Below are 10,823 nucleotides of genomic sequence, written 5' to 3'. Positions count from 1 at the left end.
TACAGTAATAAAGAATATAGCCACTCCCTCTCTTCCCGTGGGTGTCGTAAGAGGTGACTAAGGGATAACACAGTTCCACTACCACCTTGGAACTAATAAAGCCGACCGATGGCGGGATAACCATCCAAGTGCTGGTTTTGAAATACACAGGCCGAAGACGGGCAGCAGCGTCTTCGGTGCGACAAAACCAGCCCTGCGGTCACCAACCCGCATGCCAGCGTGGTGACTATGGGCAAAACACATGAGTTCGCGCTATTTTTGGCGAGAACTTGTGGAGGCCTGTGTCCAGCAGTGAACTGTGATAGGCTAAAATAATGATGATGATGATTATATAGTAATCATTGTCTGAAAATTGTCATTAAATATTCAAGTACAAAACTCTAATGATTTAAATCAATCTATCTTCAATAGTTGTCACCAACCTTTTGAACAAAAAGAAATCACTCTGTAGCAGTCACTGCCAGAAAAATCGTTCGAATATGTCGGCAAAAGCCCGGAAAACAGTACCTCCTCGACTACCTAGTCTAGGTAGTTAGGTTCTCCAAGACCTGACACGATTAATCACGAAAATCTAGCCACAAGGTGAGGTCCATTTATCATAAAGGGAGCAAGAAATCTACCTTACGTTCCAGGAAAGAAGTAAATAAGTAGAATCGAGCGCATAATTAGGTAGGTATTGTTTAAAACTGTTCTGTAGGATATTAAAACTGTAAAAATATATACCATCTTATCTATGAACATAGATTTAAATCATAAACCAAAAAAAAACGAATAGGTATTCATCAAAACTTTATTATAATTGTAACAAATTTTTTAATGTTTTATTAATAAAGTTGAAATAAGCAATTGCAGTTAATATAGCGTTACAAGGTTAAATGTAGACTGCAGTAACTTGGTAAAAGTTTAAATCGAAATGGAGAATAATTATTTTTGTTGTGTGTTTGACGTAATGTCCAGCAGTGGACTGTATAGGCTGTAATGATGATGATGACGTAATGGTCAAATTGAATTTATTTTTAGTTATAAATATTTAATTATAATTACATAATGTTGACTTTTTCCTTCTTTTATTGCCGATAATATTAGAAGAAAGTGACCAATTATGAAATATCATAATATTTTAAACAATAATCATTCAAATTTTCTGCAATAATCCGCGGATAGCCTTTCGTGCACCCTAAGTTACAGGGCAAAAAAAAATATGGCGCTCAGCAGGATAAAATGTGAACCAAAGAGACAAGACAACAAGATAATTTTCGAAATATAAGTTTGATGTTAATGAAAGTCCGATTTTCATTTATCTCGCAACATTCTCAATAGAAGTATAAATAATTAAAATAGGCCAACTACAGTTGACAGCACGACTACGCAAATTTTAACGAAACGAGAAATATTAAGATTGGAAGGCTTTGTCTGTTTTACTTTAAAAAAATTCAGGAACCTAACCTATCCTAGCAGAAAGTACTCCATCAATTATTGAAGTTCGCTCCAGAGGACTGAAATTGTATGAAACGTTTGTAAAACAATTCTGAACAGTGACGCTGCGAGTAACGTTTTACAACGCTTTCTACTACTGGTAACTAGGTACATAATACATTCGACTTAATGTTAAAGTACCGCATTTCATTTTCAAAGCATTTATTAATTATATAATAATCGTCACACATCAAACGGTTAAACGCTGTATGGCGATAGATGGACCAACCAGTTTAATTTAATTCAGTTAATTTTTTTATTTAAATTTGTGATATGGTTATTGTACATATATTATTATTTTTAAAATATTTTTTGGGTATCTTTTTAAGTTTTTTATTGTTAATGATTCCCGTAAAGCTAAAGGAATTTCTTTTATAAGATGTGGTATTATATAGCTTAATTTTCTTTTACCGTACGAGTTATTGTATTTCGGTAACAGTAACATGACCGCCGCGTTGGCGCAACGGTTACAGCCATGGATTGTATCTGTTGCGCTGGCGGTCGCGGGTTCGATCCCCGCACATGACAAACATTTGTATTGGCTATACTAGTGTTTGCCGTGGTCTGGGTGTTTGTGCAGTCCTTGTGGGTCTCCCCACCGCGCCTCGGAGAGCACGTTAAGCCGTCGGTCCCGGTTGTTATCATGTACACCTGATAGCGATCGTTACTCATAGTAGGGAATATATCCGCCAACCCGCATTGGAGCAACGTGGTGGATTAAGCTCTGATCCTTCTCCTACATGGGCATAGAGGCCGCCAGGCTGAAGCGTAAACGTAACAGTCGGGTGACAATACTATTGTGGTCTAAATTCTTAAATACTTTTAAGGAGTCGTTAAAAATTCTTCACTTAATAAGGTGAGCTTAATGTTATCATGTATAGGTATTATTTTATAATAGTCATATAATTTGTGATAATTATTTTTGTATTTATTTTTAATTTAAATGGGTACAATTTCTTTTAAAATTCGTAATTGTAATGTATATATTATATCTAAGTGTTTTGTAACTTGATAAACCATAACTTATTATCGACGTAACCAGAGATTTGACCAGAGAGTTGTAGTCTAATTGAGTATGATATTTGTTTGTGTAAGAGTAGGTGAGCCCGCGAACGTTGTTTTCCATATATGTTATTATCCCCCTTACCCAACCCCCCCCCCCCCCCCCCGTAACATATGGATATGAAAAATAGATGTTAGCCGATTCTCAGACTTACCCGATATGCACACAAAATTTTATAAAAATCGGTCCAGCCGTTTCGAAGAAGTATTATAACTAATATTGTGACACCAGAATTTCATATATTATATTATAAGATTAACATATATGGGTATAGTGATAAACCAGCATTTACTAGGATAAATGATACGAATAGTATTCAATCTTCAATGTATGTTTTGATTTTTATTTTATTGAATTATTTAATAATGAAATTAATTCCAGTCTCGTGTTTGAGCACACTTTTTAACCGACTTCCAAAAAAGGAGGAGGTTCTCAATTCGATTGTATTTTTTTAATGTATGTTACATCAGAACTTTTGACTGGGTGGACCGATTTGAAAGAAAGAAAGAAAGAAAGAAAATTTTTTTTCGACCTATGTTGTATTAAACGGCATAACTTTTCACTGGGTGTATCGATTTTGATGATTCTTACTTTAATTGAAAGCTAATGATTGTCATGTAGTCTTTTTTAAATTTGATCGAGATTTGATGGCTACCTTTTGAGTAACTTTTGATAGCACGTATTTACTTGACAATTTTTTTGTCTACTAACGTTGTATTACTTGTCAATGTAATTGGTCGGTTTTTTTCGTTTGCTTGTAAACACAATTATTTATACTGTAATTAAATAAAAACCACAAAAACACTATCCAGTAGCATGGACAAACATGGTCTAATAACTGCCTAATTCGTTAGACAACAATCAACACGTAATTAAATTTAATTCTCAGTGGCTTTTAGTTATGCCAATAAAGCTCAGTTGATTTCGCCAATATTACGTGGGATGGAGAAGACATGGCAATTGATCGTTGCGGTCAAGATACGACCTCAATGGAATTTGGAAGGAAAAACGAAGTAAGTTTTTATTGTTACACCTTACCACAGTGTATTAAAATTATAAAAACAGATAGGATACGTGATTAATAGTTTTTTATATTTTTAATTATTTTATTTGACCGATTGACGATTCACTCGACGAACGATTTGGATATATCCATAATTAGTTTAATAAATTACTAAACCATTAGTCCCGAATTTTACTGTAATTTTTTTATAACCCTTAATTATAAATATAAATTCGTTTTAATGCATAATAATGCACAATATATAATTTTAATTTTCTAATATTTAAAATACATTAGGCCGTATTAACTAAATCTAAAAAATATTTCTTTTATGATCCATATTTCCATGAAACTTAAAGCCCAACCGTATGTGCTTAGGGAACATCCATTAATTACGTGCCAGAATGGGGGGAGGGGTCCAATGAAATCTCAAACTAAATTACCTCAACAAAAATTACCTTAATTAGGTACAATCACGTTTTTATGTACATTTCTTAACTGTCGAAAATTCACCAACGCCATGTATGTGTATGGGAAGTAGACTAATCGTAAGTTATATGTCGTTTTATACAGCGCAGTTTTATAAAAAAAATAAAACATAAATAAATTTCAAACAAACTGATATTTTATTAAAAGTCGCCGTTATCAGGTACAATATACAATATCTACATCTGTTTTACATTCAATCCGTGTGATATGATTGTCTTAAGTCATCTACGGACAACGTGTACAATCCCAAGTCACAAGAACGACATGTTAAATGTTGATTAACTGTATCACGCATTCCGTATAATTATGACGTTATATTTAAAAAAGCCAATAGTTCGATTAGTAATGGTTGACGGATGTCTGAACAATGTTCTACGATCACCATTTTCATGTGTAACATGTCGTACCTTAGTTTGATAAACATTATGTAACAATTGAAGAATTCGTTTGTAGATAAGACAACCAAATTGAACTTAGATATTTTTCATATATTTTTGGTATCTTTGCAACTCAATACCTTGAATGACTGACTGTTGGTTCCTTAGCCATTTCTAAGATTAGGGACAAAAGGATTCAACAATAGTTAACCAAAAAGTCGAAAATTATAAATAAATCGCTAAATGCGAAAAAAAATTGGACAAATAAAAAAAAAATTAAGAATGTTTTTACGGAATGAAAATTAAGAGAATTGAGCAGATAATAGGAAATTTTCTCTTTCTTTCCAAAGACGGGACCTCTATCGGATCTGGTAGTTGTTAATGATTAATTTCGGTCAACCGAATGATATATTGATGTCATATTTTATTGACACTTGACTTGTTTATAAACGAATTGACCAATTCCCAAATCATTTGTCCGGCACCCCCGGCACGTAAGTATTTGACATCATTGAAACTTATTTCAGATGACAACGATATTTTATACCGAACTACATTAAAGCCACGCTCTTATAAACAAAACTAATCGTTTTATGAATATAGTGACGTATTACACACTTCTGTCCAAAAAACTTAACCATTACTTATCCACAAACAAATTCGTCAATAAAAGAGCAATTTCGTCTAGACAAAACTATTACATTTTCATTATAAATTTTCTTGACGAAATTTTTCTTTTTATTTTATTTAATTTATGTTTTAATTTTTTTTAACATTTAAATCAGACATAAATGATTTTGCATTTCCATGTTCAAAATGTACTTATTGGAATAGCTTATGTTATTAAGCTAAGCGTATAATGACAACGAAACAAAGGATTGGCAAGAAAAAAGCTGATAAATGTAGGTAGGTAAAGATATCGATTGTATAATAATAATTATATTACCTATGAATCATCACCTATGACCTATGTCCTCAGTTCTATATCATCAATATACGCCTAACCTTACAAATGGCCCCCGAAAGAAGCACGCTATGTACGTTAGCTATTGCAATGTAATTGAAGTACCCATTTTATTGTTTTAATAAATACAACTGAATATTTTGCTGTTATCAGGCGTACACTGATTATAAATACTAGCTGGCTAGGCATACTACATCTAAATTCACAGGATATAGGTACTAACGAGAATTTCCGGAAGCTATAAAATAATTGTTTTCATAAAACGAAAAAAAAAAACGAAATCAATTTAAATCGACAAATAATACAACGTAGGTGGACGATAAAATACCTAATTAAATACTCATTATTAGGGATAACTCAAGAAATACTCTACATCTTGATTATATTTAATATTAAAAACAGAATCAAAATCAAACAAAATCGGTACAACCGGTTCAAATATATGAGGTAACACAAATAAAGGAAAGAAAAAAAATACAGAAGAATTGCGCCATTTTTTAAAAGACGATTTAGAAATATTCAAGTCTATGTATGCGTCAGCGTTTGTACTCACGTTACTAATTGAAACTCGATCACTGCGAATATTACTTTCGATTTATATTCGATCTTTCCTCATATGATACATTACTATTACATATTATGTGGTTTCCTTAATATTGGTAAAACATTTTATTTATAACTACATACTGCATTATGGACTCGTTGCACCGGTTATGGATATAGTTTATGCTGCACGTGAGTTACGAATAAACTTTAAAAGGAGTTAGAATAGAACATTAAGACTTGTTTCTTTTTCAATTAATAAACTACATCATTTAGTTTCACATTTGCGAATAGAATTATCTCATAAATATAGCGGAATTCGATCGGAAAAGAGGATAATCATAAGCTTTTATTATCGGTAAATAGCATTATTCACAACCGGTGAAACATGCTCTTGCGAGTTTACTTCTGCGTGACTATTCAGCCTGTAACATCCCACTGCCGGGCATAGGCCGCTTTCTCCATGTAGGAGGAGTGTCGGAAGTTAATCTACCAATCTGCTCCACTGCGATCGGTACTATAAGTTATGATCGGTATCAGGTGTCTATGATAATAACCGGGACCGACTGCTTAGCGTGCTCTCAGAGGCACAGTGGTGACACCCACAAGGGCTGACAACCAAACCGAAAAGGAACATTTGTACCTATTGTATAAATAAATATCCATTCCGAATGTAAATCGAACCCGGAATTGTCGGTGTGTCAGCGCCTGCACGATGCACACACCACTACACCAGGGAGATGTCATGTCATTATTATTATTATGTAATGGCTTCAAGAACACTTGATAACAACGTTCGATTTAGTACAACATTTGTTAAACTATTATATATAAATGAAAGTATAAAACAGAAAATATATATTAATACAATATAAGTACATAAACACGTACATACATGTACACATATATAGATATTAACAAAATATTATGAAACTACTATCTAATATTAATATTTGTGTTAAAATAGTGACAATTTTTATTTATATATTGCAGGTAAATATATGAAAATCATTTGAATGCCTTTTTAAAGAACATAAAAACGCATCACTATTAAACATGTTCTTATAAACATACATTTACAAAATTTACATTAAAAATAAATCACCGAAATGTATGTTCGCGTATAACTTCCGAACGTGTGCACCAAATTAGATAATTCTTTTTTTCTGATCGTTATTGTCTAAATAAAGTACATATAAAAGAAATTTTTAAAAAATCAATATATATTCACGAAAAAAAAATTGTGGTCTCAGAGTAAATTTAAAAAAATACTTTTTAATAATTGATTATTAAATTGATAATCTTCAGAATACAAAATACAATTGTTTTGTGAAACCTGCTTTAATTCACAAATTGTTACACAAACGTTAATTTCAACATTTGAGTTACGATATAAAAACTTATTTGAAATAAAACTTGTGCGAACTAACAATTGAAGCTGTTCATTGTTAGTACTTAATTGTTTGGTCAAATCGACACTACAAAGGAATACTAGCCTAATCGATTTATCGTAGCTATAATTGCTACAATATTTAAGCACTTTAAATAAAAATTACAGATTTTAGCAACTTAAATAGCAGGAACAGGAACTATTAAGATATCTATGAGTGATTTTCCCTTAAAATAATTAAAATTCAGTTTATTGCTTGGAGATGTTAAAATCATTAATCAAATGAGTTTTGGCTTTTACCTTCAAAAAACTGCAATTAGGTAAAATCGTTCGAAAGTTGTACGCGTATTTATAGATATTTATTTATACATATTAAGGCTATAAAGATAGCTCAATTTAGAGAGACATGTGAACCTTTGGCATAGGGTTTCACTAACATTTCACATACAATGTTCAAGGTAGTCGATAAAACAGTTAATGAAATACCTATTATTAGGTATAGCTCAAAAAGAACGTATCAGATATCGATAAAATCAAATGGGATCACGTGATAAGCTACAGTTTTCGTTTAAAAAAAGAATCATCAAAATCGCTATACCAAGTTTAAAATTGTGAGGTAACACACATAAAAAAATACAGTCCTAATTGTCAACAGTCCGAATTGAGAACCGAATTATTTTTTAAGTCCGTTAAAAATACGGTATCACGTGAATTATTGCACTAATTTAACATCTAATGACAACACATAATGATCCATTATCAATCGTATTGTAAATTTATCACGATAAGCTATCTAAAAATATGTAATTTATTGATTACAGGGAATAAACTTAAAGAGTAGCCTAGGCAATACTGACGCTAAACAGCGAGTACTTTCAAGGCAAATTTTATCGACTCGAAAATATAATATCATTGGTAAAATGTCCGGTATTATAAGTTTCAATACAATTATGCATATTTTGCGTAATGAAACTAAAATTAAATAAATTTAAAAAATTATGTCAAAAAAACAAAAAACATCGTATTTCGAATTTTTGTAATTAAAGTCAGACACAAAGTAGGTTTTACATTTATATATGTTTCAAATGAGACTAAAATATTATACTATATTTGTAACAAAACTTCTAAATAATTGTACTTCTATAAATGTCATAGAATATAGCATAATTTAGATAAAAAATGGCTACCACTTATCATATCCTGTGAAATTAGATGCCAAGATTAAATATTGCACTGATATTATTATGCTCATATATATAGAACAGAAGCAATTAAATCAATCATGGCACAATAAAGACCTTCAAAAAATAATAAATAAAAATCTTAATATAATCACAACAAAAATAAGTACCTTTGGACACTGCTATATAAGAAAATACAGTCTTTTCTCTCGATGCCGTTCAGTGCAAAAATTAGTACTAATTACACCGGAAATTAATACTGTCTTTTATACTAGTTTAGTTCACATAAAAAAAAATTATTTACCCTTTTTGGTCCCATTTCCAACATGCACAGATTATTAATAAAACATTCCAAGTCCAAAGGTACAAAAAAAAGTTCAAAAACTTGCATAGTATTTAAAAATATTAATAGAGAGAAAAACCCTGTTCACTCATATTTAGAATTATTGTAAGGATAAAATTGTTCACTAAAACTGGTTATGTTACTTTGAAAGGTGAATAAATTAACTTACATTAAGCAAGTGATGTTTACTTTTGTACTTTGTATTTTGTTTATGAGTATGCTATTACATAATACAGTTCAGTTTTTCCTTTTTCATTAGTTAATGTAACGATGAATAAACACAAAAGCTGATCCAGTTAAAAGAAAATAGTTTAGTGTTAAGAAATTCCAGTGTCCAAGTGAACAATTATTGTTATTCATTATTGATAAGCAAATGAATCAGTGTTCACACATTCAAGTTCAGCATTTTCACTCACATATAATTATTATATGTACAAAAAATTTAAACACAATATGGCAGATTAATATTGGCAAATGACTACCAGAAAATAATTAAACAACAGCCGACAATTCTTTTAATCTATAAAGATACAAAACTCTAAAACAAGAATAACAAGTATCCACCGCTCATTCCAAAATTATAAATATTAATTAAAATCAAAACTTAATACTAATATAATAATTATAAACTTTCATTCAAATTCAGCGAAACTGAAAACGTATTCATTCATTATATATAACGTAACACAATCTACATACACCAAATTAAAGCTTTTGATAAGGGAGGGGTTGAGGCTCAGAACTTAAGTTTGGGTTTGAGCTCGTGGGCTCGGCCGCCCCAGTCCAGCCGATAGCTGCGAGTCCGCCACGAGATCTCGGGGTTGAGTAGCGCCGCGACCAGCACCACAGGTGCGCAACACTCGCTCCACGTCCACCCGAGCAAAAACTCCACTTTTGTAATGGCAGGCGAGCCATTCTGTACAGACCGCAACATTAACCAGTCTGATAAGAACCACACTAGCACGTGCACTAGGAAGAAAGGGAGAGGCTCCGCGCCGAACAGCTCGCCGGCCGCCCACGCAGCGCCCGCGCCCAGGGGCAGGCACTCGCTCAGGGGCTCCAGTAGAGCCGTCGTCGGCACCATCGCTATGCGGAGTCGCGCCCACCGTTTTAGGCGAGCTTGAAGCGCTCCCACTGATTTCGCGCCGGAATTCTGCAACGCTGGTTGCGATGCTACTCGCATACGCCAACCTCTAGACACGACGGCCTTCGCCATAAAATAGTCCTCTGCCAGGTATTCGCCGAACGCCGCCAGACCGCCGACCTCCTCCAGCGCGCATCGTCGTATCAGCGACGACATACCGACGTGACAATTGATGCCGAGAAAGTCGGCGCCAAGATACATACGCGCCTGCGTCGTACCGAAGTACACTTTCTCGTAAACAGCCGCGAAGCCGTCAGCGTCACACACAAAAGGCATTTGATGTACGATCGCGACATCCTCCTTCATATGCTGCACCATATCCAGTAACGTATCTTCTCGCATGCGAATACCAGAATCACTCACTAGTAATAAAGGATACTTTGCCGCCAAGTATGCCGGCTGCATATTATTTATTTTAGGATTAACACCAACGCACAGTCCGCCTACGAATAATCTAGCATCCACTTGAGGAAACTTTTGTATTAAGCTGTTGACGAGCATCACTGCCGGATCGTGCTCGTTTTCTACACAGAACAGCAACTCGTAGACCGGGTAGTCTAACGTAAAAAACGTCTCCAAGTTCGAAAATAAGTTAGGATCGACACCCGTGAGAGGCTTTATGATAGAAACACCAAGATATGGTTGTTCCGGTGGCGACCGGTCCACTGTCCTATGCAACTTCCACTTAGAATATGACAGAGCCATTATGTGTATTAGCCACAAACAAATCCACGCAATTATAAAAAATATAGCAAAACCATACACTGTGTACACCATAGGCATCATAATTGTAAAACTCTTATTTTGTTCTCGCGATCCGGCCACATAATATCTACTAGTTTCGAGTGTC

At 33.5% G+C, this 10,823-nt stretch overlaps 1 protein-coding gene across 1 annotated transcript; it reads right to left on the bottom strand.

Annotated features, from left to right (window-relative positions):
* Nucleotides 1-9,318: 9,318 nt before the first annotated feature.
* LOC123665488 (ceramide glucosyltransferase) lies at nucleotides 9,319-10,759 on the bottom strand. The gene has a single exon (XM_045599785.1). The coding sequence runs from the start codon at nucleotides 10,757-10,759 to the stop codon at nucleotides 9,566-9,568; it is 1,194 nt and encodes a 397-aa protein (XP_045455741.1). The 3' UTR covers nucleotides 9,319-9,565.
* Between the last annotated feature and the right edge of the window lie 64 nt (nucleotides 10,760-10,823).

Source organism: Melitaea cinxia, chromosome 24 (assembly GCF_905220565.1).
Source record: "Melitaea cinxia chromosome 24, ilMelCinx1.1, whole genome shotgun sequence".
Lineage (NCBI taxonomy): Eukaryota > Metazoa > Arthropoda > Insecta > Lepidoptera > Nymphalidae > Melitaea > Melitaea cinxia.
Note: the sequence above shows the minus strand (reverse complement) of the source record. Positions and strands in the feature narration are given on the sequence as shown.

Coding starts and splice junctions, on each gene's coding strand:
- LOC123665488 (XM_045599785.1), bottom strand. CDS start 10,759: ATGATGCCTATGGTGTACACAGTGTATGGTTTTGCTATATTTTTTATA.